At 44.0% G+C, this 27604-nt stretch overlaps 1 protein-coding gene across 6 annotated transcripts in view; it reads left to right on the forward strand.

Annotated features, from left to right (window-relative positions):
• Stx11 (syntaxin 11) overlaps positions 1-27604 on the forward strand; it is a 70560-nt gene that overhangs the window by 21460 nt on the left and 21496 nt on the right. The window contains exon 1 of one of the 6 annotated variants that reach the window (XM_063233426.1): positions 9994-10269. The exons of 1 other annotated variant lie outside the window; for it this stretch is intronic. In XM_063233426.1, coding sequence (XP_063089496.1) covers positions 10197-10269 — 73 coding nt within the window. In that variant the 5' untranslated portion in view covers positions 9994-10196. Of the gene's footprint in view, positions 1-9993; positions 10270-17018; positions 17121-17148; positions 17300-18064; positions 18253-27604 lie in introns of those variants that run through there. 4 more of the 6 variants (XM_063233429.1, XM_063233431.1, XM_063233428.1 and 1 more) reach the window with 4 other exon arrangements.

Below are 27604 nucleotides of genomic sequence, written 5' to 3' on the forward strand. Positions count from 1 at the left end.
GAATATACAAACAGGTGCTTGTAAAGGTGGGAGACTGTTTCATGGTAAATAGGAGTAAGAAAGAAAAATTTGTTTTTCTTGTCTTCTTTAAGCAAACAGATATGTTGTTAAAAGATTTCACATGATGTTATTTATCAGTAATCATAATCTAAATCATTTTTAAATGAATACCAATCATATTCAGAATTTATCAAAAGTTTATAAAAAGATAAGGTTAATGTATCAAATAATATTAAAATTATCTTTAAAATCAAAAGATATAATACAAACAAGAAGCTACTGCACACACATCAGAAAGGTTAAAATCCAAAACCCTGGAACAACTGCTGACAAAGATGTAAAACATCGGGAACTTTCATTGGTTGCCACAACTGCACAAAATAGTCTCTGGTGTGTGGTGGGACAGAGGAGGAACTTCTGCAGCAATTATGGTCTCCACTGTTAACATCCAGCTTTAACTCCAAACTCAGGGGAAATAAGATAAAGGTTAAAATGCTATGCTTAGACTTGGTGGTTGTGCAGGATCGACTAATGGTTAACTCGTGACTCCCAGATGAGCTGAATCACTGTGGTTCTGGGTGTGGAAGACCCTCCACGCAAAATGGTCCAGCGACTAGGAAGACAGTTTGGCAGTTTCTTACAAAATCAAACACCATCTTACCATATGATCTGACAATCACCATCCTTGGTGTCTTACCAAATGAGTACAAAGCTTATGTTCAAATAAAAACCTGCACAAAAATGTTTGTACCAGTCTTAGTTGCAAATGCTAAAACTTGGAAGCAACCAAGATGTCCTTGAATAGCTGAATGGATGAACAAAACGTGGAACATTTGCACAATGAAATATTATTATTCGTTAATGCATGGTGATAATTGGTGGCTATTGGACATAAAGTCAGAAAATGATCATGTTGATAGTGGCTCTCTACTTTCTAGGTGCCACTCTGAGCTGTTTGCATGAACTATTAGACTGATTGTCATAACTTCTTTACATAATAGTCTATGCTGCAGTTATTCACATTTTGATATTTCTGAAGTCAGGATCCATTTTCCACTGCTGCTACAGGGCAGCAATTGTCAATCCGAATTGAAGCTTGTTTAATATTTTCAGAGGTATGCCTTTATTTCAGCCGGTCACCTGCGAGCATAATCAACCCAAGTACACTAAAAATTAAAATATTTCCTGGAGGATCTTTGTCTCACCTGAGCAATGTGAATGGAGGCTGCAAATTTCCGTGACTACCAACCTTATGCAACTGCTCAGGGCACATTTTTCCTCCTCTCTTTAGTGTCAAGATTGAGACCCAAGTCTTGGAATCTAGAAAGACTTTCTCTCCAGAATATCTTTTTTTTTTTTTTTTTTACTTCAACTGATTCATGATGGCAGTAGCAACAGTAAAATGAATGAAATCAAACATAATTGCCTCACAATGGTACCATTTAAAGCAGGGCTTTATATTGTGTGTTCCATAAAACCACTGTACCTTTCTTCCAGATAACTATAAATTCCAAGTAGGATGTGCTTTGACATCAGATTACAGAACAATAGTATTGTGCCATCCTTCAGTGGGAACATACAAAACCTATCCCTCAGGATGAAGAAACTCATGGCCAGATGCTGAAAACCAGGTTACAAGGAAAATGTGAACACTGTGCTCAAAGAATCCTGATAGCCCAACCCCACCACATGTTCTGCACGACTGTGCACCAATGGTATCCTTGTGGTCAGTATCACAGCCCAAGGAAACGGAATCCTCCATAAGCATATGATTTTAAAAAAGATTTTGTATCACTTTTTTACTGATTTAGTTTATTGGTTCACTTTAGATACACATAATGCTCACATTCATCACAGGGAGTTTGTACCTATATGTGATATATCTTAATTCTTATTTTTCCATTCACCTATTCTTTCTTCAATCCTTCTTCCCATTCTTATTTATAAAAGTTTTGTTTATATATTTTTTTCTTTTCTCCTTTTCCCCCCTTCCTTAGTTCCCTTTCCCATTTGAGTATTTTCTTTTTATTTGATAATATCTAATATACATTTTTGTCTTCGTTTCTCACACCAGAGAAACCATGTGATACTTGATTTTTTTAAATTAAGTGTATGGTTCCAAGATGCATCCATTTAACTAGAAAAGCCTCAAGTTTATCCTTCTTTATACCTGAGTAGTACTCCATTGCATTAAAAAAACCCACATTATCTTTATCCATTCATTGGTTGATGGGCATTTAGACTTTTCCAGGATTTTGCTATTAAAAACCGTGTATCTATAAACATGGGTGTGCCTACATTGCTGTAAGATGATGTTTTTAATTCTTTTAGGAAGATACTAAGAATGATTGGGTCAAATGAAGCCTCTAGTTTTAGTATTTTTTTTTGTCTTTTTCTTTTTTTATCAGTACCAGGGATCGAACTAACGACTGCCTGCTTGCAAGGCAGGCGCTTATGCCGCTGAGCTAAATCCCTAGACCCTAGTTTTAGTGTTTTGAGGAATCTCTATGCTGATTTCCACAGTGGCTGCACCAGCCAACACTTCCACTAGAAGTGGAAAAGGGTTCCTTTATCCCCACAGCGCTTCCAGAATTTGTTATTGATTGATTACTTGATAATTGCTATTCTTTCTGGAGTGAGATGGAATCTCAGCATTTTAAAAATTTGCATCTTTTAAATGACCGGTGATGTTGAACATTCTTCATGTATTTATTTGCCATTTCTACTTCTCCATCTTAGAAGTGTGTATTTATTTCACATGCTCATTTTTGTATTAGGTCCTTAAATTGGGGGTATGATTTTTTTTAGTTCTTTATATATTCTGCATTTTTAGTATTTTGTCTGAGGAATATCTGGAAAAATGTTTTTCCCACACTATGAGTTGTTTCCATTCTGTATACAGTTTATTTTGCTGTGCAAAAACTTTTTCATAGGAGGAGACCCCAGATGTTATGTTAGTATGTTGTTGGCTGATAGAAGATAGATGGCTTTTATCAGATTAAGACCCATCTATTCCAATTTTCTGTAGGGCTTTTATCAGGAATAGGTGTTGGACTTTGTCACTGTTGTTTTTGTATCTTTTGAGATGATCATGTGGTTTTTGTCTTTGGCTCTGTTAATATCATGTATTGCACTTATTGATCTGCATTTGTTGAACCATCCCTATATCCCTAGGATGAATCTGACCTGCTCATGGTAAATAATCTGCTTGATGATTTGCTGCATTCTGTTTACTAGGATCCTACTGAGGACTTTTCATCTATGTTCATTAGGGAGATTGGCCTAATTTGGTTCCCTTTTGATTGAATCCTTATCTGGTTTTGGTACCAGGGTAACACTTGCTTCCAGGAATGACTTGGGGATTATTGCTTCTTGTTCAACTCCATTAAAGAGTTTGAGGAATAGTGACGTTAGATCCTCTCTAAATTTCTTGTAGAATTTAGCAGTGACTCCATCAGGACCTGGGCTTTTCTTTGCTGGTAAGTTTTTAATTACATGTTCAGTTTCACTGACTGGTTTATTTAGAAATTTTATATCTCCTTGATTCACTTTAGTAATCCATATGTATGTAGGAATCTGTCCATTTCTCCCATGATTTCCATCTTATAGAATAAAGTTTCTCAAAGTAAGTATTACATGATCTCCTGGATTTCTGTAGGATCCATTGTGATTTTACTCTTTTTATTCCTAACTGCATGAATTTGAATCTTTTCTTTCTTTCTTTCTCTCTTTTTTATAAAGTTGGCTAAGGGTTTATCAACTTTATATAATCATTCAAAGATTCAACTCTTTGATTCATTGACTCTTTGTATTGTTTTCTTAGTTTCCACTGCATTAATTTCTGATCTGAGCTTTATAATTTCTTCCCTATTATGAACTCAGTATTAGGCTGGTTATTTGAGCTCACTCTGCTTTCCTGATATGAGTTCATTGCTATAAATTTGCCTCTTAGGACTCCTTTCATTGCACCCCGTAAATTCCAGTATGTTATAACAGCATTATCATTTAATTACATACCATTTAATTTCTTCTTTAATCTCATCTGTGAGCCATTGGTTGTTCAGAAGGCTGTTATTTAATGTTCATGGGTTTATGAAGTTTTTGTGGTTTCCATTGCCATCAATTTCCAATTTCATTGTACTATGGTCTGATAGTGTGCATGGAACAATTTCAATTCATTTGCATTTAGTTAACCATGTTTATAGGCTAGTATGTGGTCTATTTTGGAGAATGTGTTATACGTAGCTGAGAAGATTGTGTATTCTGATGTGGGGTGATACACTTATAAATATCTACTAAGACCATTTTTTCACAGATTTGATTCAGTTCTGATATTTTGTCATTTTTTTTGTCTAGTTGATCTATGTGACAGTGGGGCATTTAAGTCTCCTATTACAGTTATGTTAGTGTATTTGATTGTTCATGACAATTAATATTTATTTTATAGTCAGGTGTGCTGGTATTTTGTGCATATATGTTTATGACTATTACTTCTTCCTTTTGGAGTTTTCCCTTATTAAGTATGCAGTGACCCTCTTTGTCTCTTCTGACCAGTCTTGGCTTGAAATCTACTTTGTCTATAAAGAATAGCTCCCCATGCTCTTTTCAGGTTCCTCTGGTATGCAGTGTTGTGTTCTATCCTTTGACTTTCAATCTATGATTTTTTTATTTAAATGTTTTTTATATGCAGCATATTGTTGAATCTTGTTTCTTGATCCATTCTGCCAATCTGTTTCTTTTGATTGGTGAATTGACACCATTTACATTGATGGTTATAGCTGATATGTATTAGTTTATCCTTGTCATATTATTTTCCTGTTGTTGGCTTCTTTCTCCCCGCCTCCCACTCCCATTTAATTGCTTGCATTGACTGGTAGCTTCTTTCTGAGGATGTGCTTGGAATTCAGTCTTTGTTATCTCTTGGTAAAATTTCCTTCAGAACAATTTGTAGAGCTGGTTTCGTGGTCATGAATTTCTTCAGTCGTTCTTTGTCATTGAAATACATTATTTCTCCATTGTTTGTGAAAGATAGTTTTACAGGGTATATCAACCTGGGTTTGAATTTGTTCCCCATCAAGACTTGAAATACTTTACTCCAAGGTCTCCTTGACCTAAGTGTTTGGGTTGAGAAATCTGCTGTGGTGATTCTGATGGGCTTCCTTTATAGATGATTTGTTTCTTTTCTCTAGCAACTTTTGTGCTGAATTTCTGGACTCTTGATTATTATATGCCTTCATGTAGATTTATTTTGGTCATGGTTAATGGAGTTCTAAATGCCTCACATATCCTTGTGTCAAATTCTTTTTCCATACTTGGGAAGTTTTCTGCCATTGCTTCTGTGAACACGTTGTTTATGGTGTGTGAACCGTCTCCAGCTTTCTCACTGACTTCAGTCAATCTTATGTTATTCTCCTTTACATCATCTTGCAGCCATTGGATTGATTTTTCATAGTTCCTTGGTATTTTTAAGAAATTTTTCTTTTCCTGATTGCTAACCACAATCCTGTCTTTTAGATCTGATGCTCTGTTTCACCTTGGTTCCATCTACAGCATATACATTCAATGGAATTTTTAATCTCCTGTATATCTATTTGAACCTGTTCCATGGCTTGCATTTCTTTTTTTTTTTTTTTTTTTGTCTTTTTCATTTTTTTATCGGCACCAGGGATTGAACTCACGACTGCCTGCTTGCAAGGCAGGCACTTATGCCGCTGAGCTAAATCCCCAGCCCCTTGCATTTCTTTCCTATGTTGGGCGTTCATGGTTTCTATCATTTTCCTAAGCATCTCTACTTTTTAAAAAATTGGTGTCTACTCTAGATTCACTGAGAAAGTCTTCATTTTGATGGTCCTCTCTTTTTCATCTGAGAGATTATTTCTGATCTGATTTTTTCTGTAGCCTCAATCATCTATTTTTTTTTTTTTTTTTTTTTTTTTTTTTACTTCTGCTCCTACAATTTCAGAAAATTCAGTTGGGTGACTTCTGTTTTCCTCTACTTCACTGTCCTCTGGACTTGTCCTGGGTGGGCTGCAGGTCTGAGGTTGCACTTTGCTTCTGTGTGTTGTCTTTTTCTATTTTTTTAATTTTAATTTGATTTCTGTGTTGATGCTTGTAAATGTCTTATGGTAGGTAGCTTTATCACTGGTATTAAAGTTTCCCTGGGCAATGTCTACTCCTCAGAGATGTCTTCTAGTTGCAGCTGGCCCTTGCCCTTTGTGTCTGATCCAAGATCCTACCTACCTTCCCAATTTATAAGGGATGAGATGTTGTTACCTGTTTGGCTCAGCATCCAGTCATTTTGGTACTAGCCTGTGGTGATGGTTATGACCCCAGACAATCATCAGCATGATTGTCAGTACAACAGGCATGACATCCTGGCCAAAGCAGTGAAATTTTCGATAACACTAGCAACAAGCACAGCCCAGAAACTGCAAACTGTGGTAACTATTAACTTGGTACCTAATCACCATTAGAGCACGATCTCCAGGTGTATAATAAAATCAGCATAACCCAGGAACCTGTATGCAGTAAGCTTTCTCTTAGCAGAGTGCTGTTATGCTCTATATATGGGATGGAGGGAAGAATTTAAGAGAGATAGAGGGCAAAACAGAGAGATCAGTGAAGAGAAATGTAGTAGAAGCGAGGATGAAAGACAAAAGATGATAACCTAACCTTTGGGAAACCCAAGAAGAGGACAGGAGAGAAAGCAAAAGAATATCAAGGCAAACCAGAGAGACTAGAGACAATGTTCCCTCACATGAAGATATCAAAAAGTCAAGGAAGTTAGCTGGGGAAAGAGAAAGAAGATGAACAAAACAAAGCAAAATGTGAAAACCTAAACAATCAAAAAAATCAGACAAAATAAGAAAACACAAGAAAAAGGAAGAGAGAAAGAGAATACAGTCCCTCTGGTGTCCGCAGGTCCGGGGCAGTGCCGGGTCAGACCCTGAATCTGTGCTGGGTGACCCGCCAGGTCTGCAGTAGCATTGCTCTGCATGCGGGGCCGATCTTGGCCTCCAGATGTGGAGCTAGGATTCTGTGCCCCTTGATGGCCCATTCACGTCTCCCTACCCTGTTTGTCTCAGTCGCTACAGCACCCTCAGACAGACACAGCCCCAGGCCCTCTCAGTCCTGCGCGCAGCCCCCCCCCCCCCCCCCCCCCGGCCCTTGCACAGCCTTCTCTGTTCCACTCCCCGCATCTCTCTCCTCTCATGGGCCGGGGGTGGTGCTGCTGGCCCCTCACTGCTCCTGCTGTCTCTACATAGTTGGGAGCCTGGCGGGGAAGGGCTGACCTTCTGCTCATTGCCGCGCCATGGCTTACGGCTGCTGTTAGGCCCCTCTGGGAGCAGCGCAGGAGGGGCCCTGTTGCTCCACGCGTTACCTTCCGTGCTGCCTCTGGGATCCCTCAAAACAGATGATTTTGAGGTTCTTGGAGATCAAAAAGAAATGTTATCCTTTGCCATTTGAGAGAATGCAATGTGTATTCATTAATATGTTACTTAGTAAAAAAACAATAATATGTCTTTTTGTATTAAAGATCAAAAGAGCAAGTTTTGTTAGTAGCCTTTCTGTGCGTAGGGTGACTCTGTTTACCCTTGATTTAGCTTTGTATAGAGGTCTTCTTTTAGAGCAGGTTTTTTCCTTCTTAATGCCACATAAAATTAATCACACAGTCAAACATACATCATCATAAATAAAATATTAATATTTCTATTCAACAGATTAGGAAAGTAAGGCACATATAGGTTAACTTGATTCAAATTCAAACAACCAAAAAGTTGGGGTATCTAAATCACTTTCTCTCTACTGAGACATAATATGTGACACCTACAGTTTAAAAGAGAAGTTTATTTTGACTGTAACTTGTAGAGATTTCAGTCTACCATCAGCTGGCCCCAAGGCAGGGCAGCTTTGCAGAGGGCCGTGGAGACGGTGAGCTGCTCATGGCATGGTGGGCAGCAAGCAGGGAATCAAGGCGGGAGCCAGCCGGGATGGGAAATAACACCTTCTTGGTCACTCTCACAGTGACTGCCTCTTCCAGCAAGGCCTCATCTCCTAAGAGCAAGTCAGCTGGAAAACCCCTATAAAACAACCACTGCCTAAGGTCCCTCCACTGATCTCCTGAGACTTCAGGGGCACATCTCGATGTAAACCATAGCAAGCGGATCACAGATTGGCTACTCCAGAAGCATTTGCAGAGATAGCATATGAAGTGCAAATGTTCATTTGGGACCCATCTCAGGAGGGGATTAGAAGCAGGGTTGGACAAGCAAAAAAGTAGTATCCGGACACAGACCTGACGCAGTTCCAGCTGACTCAGCTGACTCTGGAACAGTGTTTATCAAACTGTCTTGCAAAAAATCTGAATTAGCCAGGCCTTTCTTCCAGTATGGGATGCAGGCTGCCTGGGGTTTCATATAATGTCAGGGCAAACGGCTCTCTCTGCAGCTGAGACAGACCGGGGTACACTGACAGGTAGATGCTGCCTGCTGACAGTATTCCCAGGATCTGGGCATCCAGTCCCTCCTGAGACAAGGATCTAAGGACAGCATTGGAGTGGTCTAGTTCCAGAGCTAACATTCCTAACTGCTGGAAGTCCTCTCCGTGACGGGCTGCCCATTCTTTTATACCATGCTTTCCTAAGTAGCTCAGCCATAACATAAGCTTGTGTTTCCAGTTAGTATTGATGTTTAAATCAAATTTTCATTTTGATGGCAATATCAACAATGACATTCCAGGGTTACTGGTATAGTCAAGTTTCTCACTGTTAGCATCTGGTTGACAGCAGTGTGGCAGCCAAACCAAGTCTGACCCCTGGTAAAGCTCCTGAGGTGGCGGGGTGATTGGTAGCACTGCAGATAGGCAGGGGAGAGCTGGGCCAGCACCCAGCACACAGCAGTGCAGGCGCCCGAGGACATGAAAATCAGAAGAATCCACCTTCAGCCCTACACCACTCACTGTGCCGCTCACCGCGCAGCACACGCATTCGGGTGGAGATGGAAGACACTCACTGGCTCAGGTAATTAGTGCTAGGCACGATAATAACCACTCAGTAAAGACACTTTCATTAGAATAAAGTCATGCACTGGCATTTTATTTAGGGACACTTTTAGGTTGATCGACTTGTTAATAAATCATGGATGAATGAGTTGGGATTAATTGCTTAAAGGAAAAATCATAGCAGTGTTAGTGAGGGAATCACTGGAAATGGTGCCTCCTGTATTCAGAACAAAGAGGCCCCTGTGGCTAATCAGTGAACAGTAAAACACCAGACGAAGTTTTCTGCACTCAGAACAGAGTTTGGCGGTTTTTGTGTTATCAAAATGACATTAAGTCAGTATAGTTCCTTTGAATATATAGCTTTAATGTGTGGGTTGATTTGGATGTTACAGGTTTGTTTTTTTTAAAAAAAAAAAGACTGCATAAACAAGAGGAATTGATCATGTTTTAAGGGACATGCTATTTATAGTACAGTCAAGGAACATAATGGTAGACAAGGATGATCAACACGGGTGCCGTGTTTTCTCCTTTAAAAAGTGTCCACTCATGAACCCTGTTGGAGAGACACCGTACTAGACCCACAGAAGGAATAAGATGTGAATAAGTTGTACGCTGCAACCACAGCCCTGTGTAATCTGTCGTGAATTCTGATTTGCACGGGAGCATCCACTCCGTAGATGTTTCCTGTGACCAGGATGCAGAATTGTGGCAAAAGTTCCTGTTTCATAATTCCCCTCTGTCCAGCATCACCTTGCAGCACCCAGTTTGCCGTGTTTAAAGCAATCTGCTGGAGCAGCTGCTTTCAACACGCACGGAGAGTGGTGCAAGACCACGCAGCCCCACCCGGAGTCCTCCTCCCATTCGGGGCAAGGAGCCTCAGAACGAGGGAGTCAACTCCCTGCTCCTCAAGTTCCCTTCAAGAAGATCCCTGCTGGGGACAAATATCCTCTGGGGAAGACTCTGTCCTTGGAATGTGTGAGTTCGTTACTCAGAGGCCATCTGTTTTCATTAATACCACTTTTGATCGTTCCTCTTCTGAAGCACTTTTATTTTTGTGGTGTCAGACTGTACTTTTCAGTGTTTTAGGGTCATGAAAGGATGCGCTACAGGTTGTGGACTTACAGAAATTACAAACCACCAGCAGAGAAGAAATCGGTCCGTCTGAGGAGTGTGTGAAAGGGAAAAGTGAGCGGAATATGGAGGTACAGCAAGAAAATGAAATGGACGAAGAGGAGGAAGAAGAAAAGAAGACCAGGTCTCAACCCCAAAGTAAGGTTTGTTTAGGTGTAGAACCCTATCTAATAGGGTCACAAGGTGTCTCAGTGGACAAAAGATGGGTGTAAAACTGTTTATTTTTGAAAGTGATGTTCTAGACTTAATTATTCTAATTCCAGGTTAATATTTAAAGGCTGAAAAGAGCACGCTTTTTTCTGTACAAGTCACAGCTTATTGGTTGCGTTCACTTATGCTCTTCTGTTTCACTTTTATAGTTCTGCACGGGAGGACATGGTGCAAAAAAGAGGTTACCAGTATTGAGTAACAGTTTTACCTTAAAATCGTTTAGCAACTTGTTATGCAAAATCATAGCTGCAGCAAAATAGGTTCCATCATGAACTATTAAGCAGATCAACTATACTCTCTCTACATCAGATGTTTTTTAAGCCATTTTAATCAGATAGGACTCTTTATTCTATCTGCATACATAAAGTAGCCAGAGTATATAAAACATTAACCTCTGATAGTAATACACATACATTGGAGGAAAGTTTTTACTTAGTTGAAATTTGGGTTAAAATAAAAACATGACCGTGTCATTTCAAGAATCATAGGCAGGGGTGAAATTTAAAACCACGTTAATACAATCTCTGCCTCTCATTTTCTAACCATCTTTGTGTATCATGCATGGAAAAATAAATGAGTTTATGGAACAAAAAAATTTGCTTTCCTATGAGTTATACTGTATGTTGCATTTTCTCTCTTTTTTTAAAGTAAACTTTCTAAATTTACCTAGAGTTTCATGTTGCTTTTTGATATAGATAACAAGATGAAAGAAATCATTTGTTTGGAAAACTCTTATGCGTTGGTTCTTCTGTGGTCTTTGATGTTGTTCTTGGATACTTTTTAATGGTTTAAAACAGGGACTTTTGTGCCAGGCCCTAAATTTAAATCTAAGATGTTCTGTATGATGGACAAGACACTTTAAGGTTCAGTTTACCCCTCTGTCAAGTGGGGTTGGGTGTGCACACTTCCAAAATTTGTGATGAGAATTAAATGAAATTACAGTGGTTTGCCTGTGAATCTAATATGTTTCTATTCTGAATGTACTGGAGAAAAATTTATGATATATAATGTGGTTGCTTTGTAAAGCCGATCCATGGATTAAACTAAGTATGTAACAATATCATCGGAGGTATTTTTGTAAAGATTGTAGTTATATAGTTTTCAGGGGTGGGATTTAGGTATATAATTTTGGTACTAATTAAGGATGTCCTATCAGTTAGGACCCTATGAGGAAACAATATCACATTCGTATTAGGACAAGCAGAATTTATAAATACAAACTGACTATGATAAAGATATGGACAGGGTAGACAGAATTGAAGTGGAAACTTATGCAAAAATCATATATAGGGTATCTGGAACTAGGACGGAGAGATACATAGAAAGATCGGCTAGAGTAACTGCGCCCTTCTGTTTGGAATACATTCTCCAAGCTCGGGCCTTCTTTTCTTTTCTTTCTTTCTTTTTTGGAACAGGATCTTGCTATGTAAGTTCAGGCTGCCTTCAACTTGGTGCTAGCCCAGGCTGGCCTCAAACTCATAGCAGTCCTCCTGCCTCAGCCTCCTGGGGGTCTGGGATTACAGGCATGAGCCACCACGCCCGGCTCCTCTCCCCTCTTGCCTGAGCTCTCTCTGGCCAAGCCCAAGGAAAGCCCCGGGGCCTTTTGTACAAACTATCAGATCAGCCTCCCAATGTAGACAGCAGAGTGGCAGGAAGGGAAGGTTCTAGAGGAGAAGCAATGCTACCTGCTGGCGTTATAAAAACCAGAGATTTATTGTTCTCATTCCAGTCACAGTTGACAAGTTTATAAAAGGGAGTTGCAGTTTTATTACAATGCATTGGGCAACATCCCTCCAGGAATTAAGTTTTAAGGTGTATTTTTTTTTGAACCACAGGGAAAGAACATCAGAGGGGAACACAAGAGTTTAAAATCTATGTTCTCTAAAAATTAAAAAAAAAAATTTGCTATAGGAGAGCTAGAGAGAGGTTTCTAAATCTCATTCTGTCTGAGGGCCCATCTCAAGGACCTGAGCTCAGCCTTTACTTAGACTATGCATCCATTCCTCTTTCAACAAATATTTACTAAGTGTCCCCAGTGTACTGCCTGTTGCATTAGGCTTGGAGTAAAGTTAGTGAAACAGACACACTATGTTGCCAGTTTGAAAGCTACAGTCTAAGGGATTTGTCAAATGTGGCAGAGAAAGCCTTAGACGGTTTCCTAGGTTTACATTCATGAAGCCTGTCATTGACAGCAAGCTACAAAACCTCTGTGTGACCAAGTATCATATTTAAACAGAAAAATGGGAGAGCCTGCTGATATGCCAAACAGCCATAGATTTTTAAGCAGCCTATTTTCCCCACACGCCAAAGAAAGATCTTCCACCTAAATTTTAACCTAGCCAGCTCTGGAAAAGCTTAGCTAAGTATTATTTGTGAGTCAAGATAGAGGTGGCCATCAGGAGCTAGAAAACTATCCAGTAATGTAGCTGGAGAACCCTGTGCAGTGAAAGAAGTGTTCTGTTCTGTACTGGCGGATATAGGACCATGCGTGAAGGGGACAGAGTAAGCACTTGGGGTGCTGCTTATGAGACTGAGGCTGAATTTTAAATTTCTCTCATGTTAATTACATTTAATTAGCCACATGTGGCTTTGGGAAGGCTTCACGCAGACTGAGGAGAAGCTGTGCAAGCTGGGACTCGCTGAGCTCGCCAGCTTCATTTACTCTCATTTCCACTTTCAACGGGGTTAATAGCAGACTTTTTTTTTTTTAACACAACACCGTGTGCCCCACAGGGTATCAAATGGGGAGTAACGGAACATGGGCTATGAAATAAACAAGTGTTGGAGGTGGGTGGAGGAACTGGAACCTTTGTGCCCTGCTGGTCTGAATGCAAACTGGTGCAGCAGAAAACGTTTTGATGATCTATGAAAATTTAAACATACAGTCACCATGTGAGCCAGTTGTTTTGCCTCTGGGTGTGTGCTCAGAGCAGGGGCCCTGAGAGAGATGTTCGCACCCTGCTCTCAGCAGCACTATTCACAACTGCTAAAAGGTGACAGTACCACAAGGCTCCCCAGACAGACGGGTGGATAAACAAAAGCTGACATACCCGCACGGTGGGACATTATTATTATAAGATTAAAAAGGAAGGGAATTCTGGAATTCTGACACTTGCTATCATGTGGGTGAAGATTAAAGACACTGTATTAAATAAGCCAATCACAAGAGGACACATAGTCTATGATGCCACTTAGATGAGGCACTGAGAGTAGTAAGTGCATAGAAACAGTGGGCTGGTGGTTGCCACAGGTCTAGGGGACAGGAGGGGAGGAGAAGGGAGTGGATAGGAGAGGACAGGACGGAATTAAGTGAGGCTTTGGGGTTGCTGAATGCCACTCAATGGGCAGCTGGGTTTCATGACCTTTCACCCCTGAGCGCTGGGGGACTTTGAAGCCCTCAAAATTAGGCAAGGTCATGTCCAGAGGTGCTGCCACCTGGGAGCCCTCACACTGCAGTCACAGCCTTCTCCACATGCGGACCCTGTTTTATCCAGGCTCTGCCCCAAGGTCCCCGTCGTCCCCATCTCTCTAAAAGTCCAACCAGATTAAAGGTGAGAGCCGACCCTCAGGAATGACTTATAAACCCAGAAGACCAACCTGGGGCCTCGGAGGTGAGGGGCCAACTGGGTGTAGAGAGGAACTCAGATGGGCTGTGCTCTAAGCTTTGCTGCGTCTGCTTCCCTGTCCCCAGCTCAAGCAGCCCACTCTGCAACAACCATCTCACATTTTCCCCAGGAATCTCTCCCTGCAGCTGCCACGATTTCTTCATCCTCCAAACACTCAATCCGTTGACCCCCTAATGCCTTTGCATTTTACCTCAGCGCTGTCTTTTATGCCCTCACCTGGCAGGCCTGGATGACATCTTGTAATAGGATCATTTTCTCACATACATCCTCAGGCCTCTCCCTTCCCCATCAGCCTGGCAATTTCAAGTGTTGGTTGTTCTAGACTCTCACCTAGTTCAGTCTGCACCCAAGTAAACAAGTGAGGCTGGTGAGAACACACAGGTGGCCAAACCAGCTGGCCTCCTGTGAGTGTCATGATCCCTGCCCTCTATCCATTCTACCATCAAAGTCTATTTCCTTTTCCACTGTCACAGACAACGATTTCAGCCTTCTCCTCACTTTTCAAGAGTCCCCACTCCTCACCCTCAGCAAGTGGCCTGGTTTCATATTCTATCGATGAAGTAGGTTCGGCCTCCTCATGCCCAGAGTCTGTGCCGTGACGCAGCTCACCTGCCTCCTGCTGGAACCGACCTGTGCACCGTGCGCTGGAGCCAGCCCTGCTCGACTGCCAAGAACTTCACGCTAGCGAGTACTGCTCAAATCCCCGACGTGGTCACTCTTTCCTTCCCTTCTGCTCCACATCCAGGAGCGTTTGATCACAAAAACTCCTTCAAACACGGCCTCTCTGCTTCCTTCTAGCTGTTGCTCCATTGCTTGGTCCCTGTTCTCTTTTCTACTCTCTGGGCCTACTCCAAACCGGCCTTGGTCACCCCACCACTCAAACCCTTCTTACAAAGTTTGATAAGCCAATTGTTTCATTTCCAGCTCTCACTTTTTGTCCTTTAAAGGCATTTAATAGAGGGAATAATTTTTTTTTCCTCCTCCTTTTCTCTTTCTTTCTCTTTTCTTCCAGCACTGAAGATTGATCTCAAAGCCTTCACACTAAGCTATAACCTCAGTCCTTTCTTTAATTTTGAAACAGGGCTTTGCTAAGTATTTGAGGCTGGGTTCCAACCTGGGATGCTCCTGCCTCAGCCTCCAAGAATGATAAGATTACAGGATTGCATCACCATGCCCAGCAAATTCTTTCTTGAAATTTACTTTCACTTGGCCTCTGAAATCTCTCTCTTGGCTCACCTCTTGCCTCACTAAGCACGTCTTCTTATTCTCATTTCTTTATTCTTTTATTATCCTGACCTCTGGACTATAGACTGAGGCTCAGACTTCAGACCAGTCAATTTTAGCTGCATACCATCTATGTGCTAGAGACTTCTAAATTTGTATCAGCATCTCAGACTCATCTAACCAGCTACCTTTCTTACAATGACAACTACAAATAGAAAATGTCAAGCTATGAAACTCACCAGGTGCCCTCGATAAACAGTCTTTCATTTCTCAGACAGTCCCCCTACTCCAGTACAAGGAGCAACTTTTATTTAGTTGCTCTGGTAAAACCTTGCTCTTTGACTCCTGTTTCTCCCCCCTGTTCTGCCTCTCCGTCATCAGCAAGTCCTGCCAGTCTTTGCTCACGGACTTGTGCTAAACTTGCCTGCTCTTGCCCTCTTCACTGCTCTGGCTTCTTATTAGTCATTGATTTTCCAGAGAAAGAGAACAATAGGCAGGGTAGATACCTACTGTATGTGCAGTACAGATCACAAGGAATTGGCTCCCAGTTACAGAAACTGAGCTGGGGATATAGCTCAGCAGCACAAGGGTCTGCCTGGCAAGCACAAGGTCATGAGTTTGGTCCATGGTACAAAAAATAAAAAACAAAACAAAGCAAAAAACATAACAGTTATGAAAGGTGAATAGTCCCAAAATTTGCAGCCAGCCAGCTGGAGCCCCAGAAGACCCAGGAGAGCCCATGGTGTGAGCTGTAGTTTGAGTCCACGTTCAAAGAGAGGACTGAAGACTCACATCCAAAGATAGTTGGGCAGAAAGACAATGAATGCTTCCTTAGCCTGCCTTTGGTGCTGCTCAGGCCTTCCCTGGGTTGGACAGGCCAGCTCCTCCTCTTGTGCACTGAGAAGGGCAAACTATTATTACTCACCCTCCCAATTCAGCTGTTATTCCCACAGAAGCACCTTTTTGGGCCTAGAGAGCAACCTGGGACCAAATATTTGGAAACTCTGCAGGAGTCAAGGTGACAATCACAATTGCCACAGCAGTCTAATTTGTTGATTGGCTTTCATCTTAATTTATCCCAAACACAATAGTGGAGAGAAACATCACACTGCTTTTCTGCTGAGAATTTTCCATGTCTCCCACCTAAAGGTAAAATTTAAAAACTAGGGTGACCACCAAGGCCCTGCTTTCTCTACTTCCCATCAGTAGCTTCACACACACACACACACACACACACACACACACACACACACACACCCCGCCCCCACTCTTTCTCCAGGAAGCCCAGCAGCTAGGCTGGACTTGGTCTTAATCCAAATACCCACATTGTTTCCTCCCGCAATGGTTTTCTTATCTGACAGGCCTTTGCAGGAAGCTGTTTTTAAAATGCCATCCCTCATTCCTCTTATTTACATCTTTTAAAGATAATTTAAGAAAAGTTTTATATTTATGAAAAACTTTTTTTTGGCAAAGATGGTAGCCCTCATTCATTATCATCTTCCGTCCACCTGAAGTTTATACTTGCTCATCTTTCCTTGGTTTTGCCCCTAAATCCCATCCTGGATATTTCTTTAATTTGGCTTTCAGGTCCCTCAGGATTCCCAGGCTGTGGCAAATTTTCAGACTTTCCTAGTTTTTGATGACCTTGAAAGCTCTGTTGGTTAGATATTTTATAAGGATTTGCCAGTCTTGGAATTTGTTTGATACTTTTCTGCTGATAACACTAGGATGGCGGGTTTTTCAGAGGACAGCCACAGCAGGGAAGTACCGTCTCCACCGCCACGTGAGAGGTTCTGAGGAACATCAGTGACACATGACTGCTCAGGGTGACCTTGAGCTCCCGGATGAGGTGACAACTGCGAAGCTCCTCTTTCTCCTTCCCACACTGGACTTTCTCGGAGGCAGTCACTAGGTGCACACAGCGCACAGGTAGAGAGTAGAGTGGCTGCGTGCTCTGAATTACTATATATATTTTTATTAGCACAGGACTGAAGAACAGAGTGACTCCACCGGTCGTGGGGACTTGGTACTACATAATTACTTGGCATTCTATGTGGAAGTTTCACGTCCTCCCCTGCAGTCACTGATTCCTGTCACTGCAGACTCCGGTGCGTCTCAGTCGGAGCTGTAACCTGTATTACTTTGCTCCTTAGCTTTCTGTAGCTTTGGGCACTGGCGGCTCTTTCGCTTGGCTGGTCTCTCTCATACTCCTCCATCACTCCTCCCCTCCTTTTGGTACGCTTTCTTACTTTTAAGGCTGAACCCTGTTTTCCAGGACGCACCCCGACCTCACACGAGGCAGGCTTCTGGGCTGCCGTGCTCTCTGCCGTGCCAGGGCCCCGGGAGCGAGGTGGTGCCCACCGTGCCAGGGCCCCGGGAGCGAGGTGGTGCCCACCGTGCCAGGGCCCCGGGAGCGAGGTGGTGCCCACTGTGCCAGGGCCCGGGGAGCGAGGTGGTGCCCACCGTGCCAGGGCCCCGGGAGCGAGGTGGTGCCCACCGTGCCAGGGCCCGGGAGCGAGGTGGTGCCCACGGGCTCTGCGGCGTGTGGCCCGGGCGCAGACGACCTTCTCCCGCCGCGCGTTCCGGGCGGTGCGGGGCGGGGCGGGACCGCGGGGGGGCGGCCCGGTTCTGGGAAGGCGGCGCGCACCGGCCCCCTCGCGGTCCCCGCGCCCACCACACCCACGCCGAGGACGGCGCGGAAGCGCCGGGGCTGAAATGTCACCCGCGCGGCGGGCTTCCCCCGGGAAAGTCCAGCGCCCGGCCGGCGAGCGCCCAGCCCGGCCCGGCCCGCCCCGCGCACCGACCCCGCGCCGCCGTCCCGGGGCGGAGCCTGGCGCATCGCGGCCCGCAGCCGCCCGACGCCCGGCTGCACCTGCCCGCGGGCCCGCTCGCCCGCGCCGCCCTCGGCTCCCTCCCGCCGGACCGCGCACCCGCCGCGCCCGGGCACCGGGCACCGCTCCTGCCTCTGCGACCCGGCGCGGCCCGGGCTCTGGCGGGGCACGGAACGCCTTGGATCCCAAAATTCCGTGAATTGTGGAGGGCGACGGACTGAGGACTCACGGTAATTATTGCAGAGCTACCTGTTGATGAACTGACTTTATAAAGTATCCTCCGCAGACCGCTTTTCTCCTGCTCGTCTTCCTTTTCTCTTTGCTTTCTTCTTTTTGCTCCTGGCCTTTGGCCTTTGAGCCTTACAGACGCATAGAACAGGCAAGCGCTCAACCACTGAGCTACATCTGCATCCTATTTCTTTTTTATGTCTTATCTTACTTCTGAGACAGGGTCTCGCTCAGTTGACCAGGCTGACCTAGAACTTGTGATCCACCTGCCTCAGCCTCCCCAGCAACTGGGAAGACAGGCGGGCATTACCGGGTCACTCATTCGGGGGGTGTGTGTACGTGTGTGTGTGCTCGTGTGTGTTGGGTTTGATTTGGTTTGGTTTGGTTTGGTTTTTAGATGGGGCTTTATTTCAGCTTGATCATCTCTTCACTTCCTATTAGGGTGCACTTTCTCAAAAACACCAGAATGGGTGCTTGTGACCTGACCTCAACTGTGACTTGAGCCAGGAAGTAGACACTGTACCGCCTTGAAACTGTTCCCACGATTTCATTTTCTTTTCTTTCTTGCCTCATTTTTCCTTTTTCAAATAAGGCCAGAATAGCGCCAAAGAGAACCCTGCTCCCCCAGGAGGGAATTCTCGCATTTTCTGCTCTCCAATGACTTCCTGTCCTACAGCGTGCTGTTTCTCACCAAAGGGAGGAGTTGTTGTTTCCACGCGGGCATCCAAAAATGAGTCACAGGGCTGCTGCCTTAATTGTGAGACTTTGCAATCACCTTTTGAAAAGCAAGTTTTGCTGTCTTTGTATTTAAAATAAGATTCTAGATGGGAAGGTGACCTGGGCTGCCCAACTGGATCTGGGCTGTAGTAAGTAGCAGCTCAAGTTTTTAGTTCCCTAAAGTGCCAGATAGGACAACACAGCAGCTGGGGTCACTAGGCTGATCTCAGATAGTAACCCTGAAGACCGTGTGCTTTGCTACAGAAAACCAAGAGAAAATTAACTTCATTGTTCAATAACTATTATGCTGTTATTTTCACTGCATGGTAGAAATATGTCAGTTCATGTCATACGGTGCTCTCTGAAAGCAAAATATTTTGGAGAGTTTGTTTTTACTGAATTGATGCCTAAAGCCACTTGAAACATTTTTAAAGCAAGTGGCTGCCTCTTGGGGCTGAGAGGTTTGACTGTTTGAGCAGACAGCTCCTGTTGTGGCTGGAAAGGGACAGTAGAGAGGGGACTGAATCTGACTGGAGCTGAGTTCAGCCTGCACAGCAGGTGCCTGCCACCTTCCTGTGCCGAGCTCACCACTGAGCACTGGTACACAGCCAGGAACAAGAAAAGAGGCTGCCCACGAGGGCCTTAGAGACTCAGCAAAGGCCAGCGGGGGCACTGCAAACCCCGCTGTAATGGGGGTGGTGCCGAGACACATCTACACCCAGGGTGGAATTTCTGTCCCCGTTTGATGCTGCTGCACATCTGGGATTCAGAATGTGCAGGATCCTTGCTGAAAGAGTTTGTCCTTGTGGGTGCCCTAGTCTTCCTTCCACAGCCACTTAAAATATTTTAAAGAGATGTACTTTTCAGAGTTCAATTACCATATTTCATGTTATTTAATGACCACGTAAAAATAAACCCAGGCTATTATTACCCCTAGTCAATTGCAAGTGCTTTTACCTGTGTGCTGTTTGAAAACACAGATGGACTAATTAGTGGTTTATACCTTTATAGCACTCTATTCAAGCTCATTGAATAGAGTGGGCTCATTGTTTTTAATCAGCAGATCGCCTTATCTAAGGTTTGCTTTCCATTACTTCTTCTACCCAAGAGGTTCCACTGAGGTTCAAAATATTAAATAGACATTCCACAATAATAAGGTACTTTCAGAGAAAAAAATGATGCTCACATAGCTTTTACTATACTATGTTGTTAAAATTCTTCCATTTTTTTATTAGTTGTTGTTACTCTCTTACTGTTTAGTTTGTAAGTTAAACTTTATCACAAGTATGTATGTATCCAGTTTCAGATATCCCTTGGGGGATCCCGGGGTGAAACTGCATATTAAATTTTCCCAATTATCCAAAAAATCCAACTAGCAAAGGAACTAGTGCTAAACTTGAAATAAATCTTAATGTCCATTTTTCTTTCTCCTTCAAGAGCTTCCAAGTTACTTGCCATATGAAAAAGGAAGGATGGGGTGGGTTGTTCGGTATTATATTCCCCAAGCTTGGCATGGGCCTGACCCTAACAAGTGTCAGGAAGTACTCAGTGATTAGAGAATGACCTTTAACAGAGGAGAAGGAGGAGTTATCCAACAGATGGAAAGGCAGGGGACCGAGCAGAAAGAACCAGCCTTGGGTGGTCAGGAGCCTGCAGCTTAGCCCGTGTGGGCAGGAGGGGAGGAGTGGAGGAGGCTGGAGAGATGGGCAGGGCTACCCTGCAAAGGCCTCCGTGCCACACATGAGCTGTGGTTTTATCCTCTCAAAGTCTTTGAGCAAATGAATATTGTCAGTGCATGATTTTTGAAAGCTTGGAATAGAGAAATCGTAGGCTAGATTAGATGAACATGGCATTGCCCTTAGGGAATTCCTGTCACATCTGAGAGGAGACATTAAAGAAGGCTGGAGTCCCACAGTGGTGGCAAGGAGTGGAGAGGAGGGAGATGGCTGACAGGTGTGCAGGAGGCAGAGCGGAGTGCAGACTCGGAAGCGGGCCTTTGGGAAGACGACACCTGTGTGTCTCCTTGATGACTGGGATTGTCTGCCACGTGGAGGGTAGATTTGGGCTACACGATGATGCAGAACTCACGTGGTAGTTGGCTTATACTGAGTACTCATTAAAATATTTTGACTGAATAATTACACTAAGTAGAAGTTGAGTGCCCATGATGTGCCATTAACACAAATTGTTCTGTGATGTAGGTGCTCTAGTGAACTGCTCTGACAGAGAAGAGTGGGTGGCAGTGTTAGGGACCCACAGAGCCAGTAATGATCTCAAGCACTGGGCTCTGGCCTTGTATTCTGAACCAAGTTACTGTGATATGCCGTCTCAGTAGATGAATGATTGAATGATGTTTTGAACTTTATGGAAACTCCAGTCAGAATTACTGTCCTGATCCCAACAGTTCCTCTCAATCAGGAAATAGCCTCAAGACATAAGGTGGACCCATAGCGGCCCGATTTTGCTATCCAACACCCTCTCCCCGACTTTCACCCCAAGAAGTACTTGATTAACCCAGAAATGAACCTGGAATTACCAGAAATGTTCCTGGGAATTTTACATCCTAATGGATACTCACAGTGTCTGAGGGTTTCTAGAGCTTCAAAAGCATGGTACCCACCAAACTGCCTTGGCTGTCACCCTTTCCAAGAACCAGATACCCAGCAATTCGTATTTCTTAGATGTGCTTTGCTGCTAAGATTTTCCACAGGGAAGCAAAGCAGTTGGCAGGAGTTAATGTACACATGGTAGGTGGAGAATCCTTAGTTAAGGGCTTGCGTTCTGCATAGTGGAGACTGTTTAGTTAAGGTTTCACCCTAATGTGAGCTTGTTACGTGCCTCTCTTGCTTCCGATTTACAGAATCTTACTAAGTGAACTTGACCCATCAGTGTCCTTGTGCGATTGATTTTGGCTGGGCAATATGAATCAAGCATCTTGGGTTCACACCCTGCTTTCTATTATGACATCTAGGTAGATCTTTGTCCCCATGAATATATTTTGACCAACAATCCTGTACCCCTTTAAAAAAATCTAGCCCAACTCTTTCTGACTGTCATTGTTTGATAATCCAGCCTACTCTTACTTGAGCTAATGTCTTGATTTTTGTTCACTTATCTGAAACTGAGTATTTTTGCCTCCAAGATTTCTACTTTGGACCATTTGAGAATTATAAGACTGAGTTACAGCTGCACCCAAAATGAATCAGCGACGTCAGTTAAAGTTTGAAGCTTTAAAGTGTCCAGATGTCTAAACATTGCCTTTTAAAATGGTTTGTCCACATCAGAAGTGAATGTTTCACATAGTATTTCTACGGCTTTGCAGGAAATCGCGATGCTGATAGTTGTCCATTTTGGGAAAACAATGTGAACCTTTTTGGGGTGACCCAGCCCATGTTTGTAGCCTTTGGTTTTCATTCCCACCTCCCTTCTGTGATAAGCAGCAAGAAAGGGAACAGACTGGGTTAACGGCTTGTGTGGGGTTGTCTTGCTTCCTCATTTCTGCAGGGTTTCCCTGCAAACTAGGAAGCGCGGAGCAGTGCACCACATACTGGGGTGCAGCTCAGGGTCCCCGGAACTCCTTCCCATTCTAACCTGGGACTTTGGTTGAAGGCAAAGCCACGTGTGCATGTCAGTGTTTGTGGGCCTCTCCGTCTGAGCCTATGAGTGGCGGACATCAGTTGTATATCCGATTCGAGTTCTTTGTAAGATTTAATCCATTAGTAATTTCTACTATGAATCACAGTTTTAGAGTTAGCAATTTCAGTTGTCCTTGAGATGATGAAATGTGCTTTTTAGCTCAAGTTGTATTAATTTTTCATTTTTTGTTTTGTTTTTGTTTTGGCACCATGTAGCCCAAGTGGCCCCAAGCTCACAGCAATCCTTCTGCCTCAGCTCCCTGGTGCTGGGCTTGCAGGACTGTGCTACCACCCAGCGCAAAGTCTTCTTATGTGAATATCTCCTTCAATTTTCATAGCATCCTTGCAGAATAGAAACCATTAGTATTATTGTTGTACCTGCTTTTGTTACTGCTGTGGATTTCTGTGCTGGAGGTTTTGACTGAGATGTGCCCTGCACACCACACGGACCAGAGAGGACACAGGACTACTCAGAGGGAGAAAGTGAACCCAAACAGTGCGACCCCCCCATCTCCCCACCCCCGTCGTCGTCTTCTGACCCGCGTCACCCTGTGGTAGGGGGCTGGGCAGGGTCTGGGAGCTGGCTCGCTTCACTCAAGCACCATTCTCCGAGCTTCAAACCCTGGCCCTGCCGAGCAGCGCCCACCAAGCCGGCATCTGTCCCAGACCTCTTTACAGACTCAGAATGCTGCCCAGACAGCGGGAAGGTAAAGTAGCCTTAGTCCTGCAAAGATGTGGCAGGAAAGCCAGTGGGAATCTGCTATCAGCACCTAACTGAGGGCTGCCAGTGTGGTATCACTCTGCCTGTACCCAGCACTCTGGGAGGCTGAGACAGTAGGGTCACCAAGTTTGAGCCCAACATGGGCAATTTAACAATTTATTGAGACTCTGTCTCAAAGGGAAACAAACAAACAAATAAGTAAATAACTGGGGATGTAGCTCAGTAGAGCGGGCCTGGGTTCAGTCCTCAGTACTGTCAAAAACCCAAACAAATAAAAACGAAGAGGGCTCAGCTGGTATCCCTGGCTCACAGCCACCCTGGATATGTTGAGATGCAACAGAACCATAATACCAATAAGCCTTTGTACAATTCTAGGCTGTCACAAAGTCACACTGGCAACAGTTTGGTGATCACTAAGCCTAAGTTCTGAGAATTGCATTAGGTGGCGTTGCTTTGCAAGGGTCCCTGCATAAACTGGGGTGCAACAGCCTCCCACATCCTTAGGCTCCATGATACAACCTGGAATTCCCAGGCCACAGCCCTGTGCAGCAGGTAACAGTAACACCGTGGTACGTGTCCGCGTGTCTAAACAGAGAAAAGGCACAGGAAAGTGCAGGGCGGAGGATAAATGACGGCAAGGAGCCCGCAGGACTGGCCCTGGGCCAGGTGAGTCGGGAGTGAGGGAGAAGTGATGTGGGCACTTAGTACTGTGCTTTATAAAAGCAGCGCAGAGTTAGGCTGTACCACATGGACAGAGATATTTTTCTCAATAAAAAAAAATTAACCTTGGCTTGCCGTAACATTTACTTTGCAAGTTTTAAAACTTTAAACTTTTCGGCTCTTCTAATAACACTTGGGACACAAACACATTTGTATGACTGTGCAAAAATATTTTTTATGGTCACTTTATAAGTCTTCCTCCTTTTTTTTTACTTTTTGGTTAAACACTAAGACAAACGCACATTACCTCGGCCTGCACAGGTCAGGATTATGAAATCGCCATCTTCCACCTCCACATCTTGTCCTGCAAGGTCTTGAGGGGCAGTAAAACGCCTGGAACTGTCCTGTCCTCTCGTGACAGTATGGTGGTCCGGCGTCCTCCTGGCCAGGGCTCTTCTTGAGATGTGTTTTCTCTTTTCAGAAATACATCCATGGCAGCTTGCTTAGTTTGTTTCTTTTTTTCATTGTAGATGTCCTTGTAAGCTGATACTATATTGTCATCGGTCCTGTTAAGGAAATCTTTGGGTGCTGGATCTATGTTTTCCAAGCTTTTAAGGAGCCTGCCAGGTTCTGCAGAATCACTGTTATCTACCCCCCTTCTTGTGAGTTTTCTTGGGGATTCTTTTTCTTTCTCTTCTGCAGTGTCTGTCTCTTTCTTCTGGCCGTGTGTCCTCTGAGTCATAGGAATGTTTAACTCTGCTGTAATCTCATGGGGAGTGCCCGTACGTGTTCCCTGCATTCCGTGTGCAGTATGTGACTTTATTAGCTACAATTCCCACCCATCCTCTTTTGTAAACCTTTGAAAGCCCCAAACTTGTTCAGTGAATCGCAGTACGAATAGCCTTTAAATCCCCTAAGCATCAGAATCAAAACAAAAGAGGAAGAGCAGTGCAGAGCCCATTCTAGATCCACTGGAGCAGGTTCTAGAGGTGGACATGAGTGGACATGTCCTCATGTCCATTCCTCAGGCACTCTGATCTATGCTTCTGTATTTGACGACTCTTGCCCTAAACCTGTGTCTCTGTGATGGTCACCAAACATGTTGGGATTTTCACATCTTATCCGGAAGCCACGCTCTGCATAGCAGCAGAGGGTCTCCTTAGCCTGTCCCCACAGCTGGGTACATGAATCACAACCTTGCTTTTCATTGAAATTCCTGATGTGGCCACAGAGAACCTGGTCCAAGTTCCTTGGCTGGCTGCTGACCAAGATTGCTGGGCAGGTGGGGTTTAGAGTGTTGGCCTTTGGCTTTGCTTTTTCCTGTCTCAAATGGCAGGGCAAGAGGTGAATAGTAATTTCAGGAGGAGAATCAGTGAGTTTGGAGAAATCAGTACACTTTCCAGGAGAAAAAGAAGGTCCCAGGAAATCTTCCAGGTGAAGCTTTGAGCTGCTTTCTTAAAACTCTGACAACCATCGAATAAGATGAGAGAGACGAGTTTGGAGGGAAGCTTAGCTTTCATAAATATGCAAGAGCATATATATCTGATTCACTGAGATGGGCCATTATTGTTCTTTAAAGGGAAAAGCTCTTTTAAGCCTATTGATTTTGAGACAAATTTTCAGAGGAAATATTAGTCCCTACAGAATAATCCTGGACACCTTGATCCATTTTCTTCCCCCCGTGACAATAAGCTGCTGTAGCTCCTGGGCCTCACATGCTCGTGCTTCTGCTCAGGTTGTCACCTCCTGGGTCTCTTCCCTACCTCCCAGCATCGAAGCAAACTGCAAAGCACTTAGAATTGGAAGCCTTTCCTTCTCTCATCATCAAGCTGTCCAAGTGTTCCCTGTTTCCCTCCATTGTCCTGTGGTCCAAGCAGCCTATCAGGATGGGGACAGGGTCCCAAGAATAAATTAGACAAAGTTTAATGAAAGGGAGACATTCTATTTATGAAGAAAAAAAGAAGAAGAAGGGGAAAAAAAGTAGATAGAGAGTTACCTTGATAAGAAAGGATCAGGTAGGGGCCTCAGGAAGGACAGGGACCCCTGAACCCGGTGCCCTTTGTTCTCAGCTATTCTATGGGTGGGGCATGTGACTCTTTCCTCTCCACCCAAAACTTGTCAGGATGCTTTGGGTCACCTCTGCCTGACATCAGGACTTCCAGTGGACTGTGTGCAGCATTTTTCTGTTTACTTGTCTTTGATGTAGCTTTAAAGGTCTTATCTTTGGCATGGGTGGCTGGTCGGCCAGGGGGTGCCTTATTTTCGGTTATCTTAGAGTTAGTAAGGGGGCTGTGGATATCTGTGGTACTTTGTAGTGACCCTAGAGGGAGTAATGCAGTGACTCTAGAGTATGTAAGTCACAGTGTATAGGGGTGAGGACACCCTGCCTTCAAATTAGCTGCCTCTTTGCTTCCCCTGTATCCTGGGGAGAGGGAGCTTAACATCTGTGGACTTGGCTTTCTCTCTGTGTGTTGCCTGTCAGCTCTTTTTTTGGTCTCAGTGCAAGTCCCAAGGCCACTGGGTACCTTCCTTTATCTGGGTTCTCTCTCCTCTCCTCTCCTCTCCTCTCCTCTCCTCTCCTCTCCTCTCCTCTCCTCTCTTCTCCTCTCCTCTGCTCCCCACCCCTCCCCTCCTCCTCTTCTTCTTCTTCCTCTCTCTCTCTCTCTCTCTCTCTCTCTCTCTCTCTCTCTCTCTCTCTCTTCCTTTCTCTGCCCCTGTCTCTGACTTGCCTCCCCAGGGAACCTCTCTAGTAGTAAAAGTTTGCTTTTAACTCCCAGTCAGGCTTAGCTGGAAGACCTCAGGAGGCTCCTATTTTATTTCCTTGCCCTCAGACCCCCGTCTTTATATCTATTACTGCATTTATGGTCAATGTTCTCCCTACCAGCCTGTGAGGGCAAGGACTGTCTTTTTCACCTTGTGTGCAAAAAGAACTAGCTTCATCCAAGTGACTGAAAATAACTATTCCTGTGAGCATGCTTTCTCAACAAGTATTTATTAAGGGTTTCTTAGATTTCCCAGTGTCCCCAGAAAACATGGCAAACACACCAGGTTCAGCCTGTGACTCCCCCAGCGCTCAGAGGCAAGCATGAGATAAGCAGCTGACAGGAGACTGTGTTGTGAAAGGGTCAGTCACAGAACATGGTGAGTCCCTGGAAAGAGGAAGTACCAGAAGTGACTTTCACAGAGCTGCAAACCCAGCTCCTCTAAGGTCCCCCCTCAGGAAGCGTAGGTTATATCAAAAATAGTGACTAAGAGGCTAGGACCTCCTTTTCACAAAGGCAGATCTTTTGGGCCCACTTAGTGCAAAGTCCTTTGTGTCTGATATGTGAGCACTCATAGTGGCAAAAGAGAACAAGGAAATGGGTGCTTCATTGATGGAGTGAAGTAGACGCACGGACCAGAGAAGGATGCCCCTGTGTCTTGTACACAGGCCTTCCCTAGAAGCTAGTTAAGATTTTCCTATGTAATATGCAGGGGAAGAAAATAACCCAAAACTTCTGGAAACTTTTTTTTTTTTTTGGTACCGGGGATCGAACTCATGGTCTTATGCTTGCCAGGCAGGCACTTATGCCACTGAGCTAAATCCCCAGTGAAAATCTTTTAAAAAATAAATTTAAGAAT

This window comes from Cavia porcellus, unplaced genomic scaffold, assembly GCF_034190915.1.
Source record: "Cavia porcellus strain 051 isolate PalLab524CR breed Dunkin Hartley unplaced genomic scaffold, mCavPor4.1 scaffold_22, whole genome shotgun sequence".
Lineage (NCBI taxonomy): Eukaryota > Metazoa > Chordata > Mammalia > Rodentia > Caviidae > Cavia > Cavia porcellus.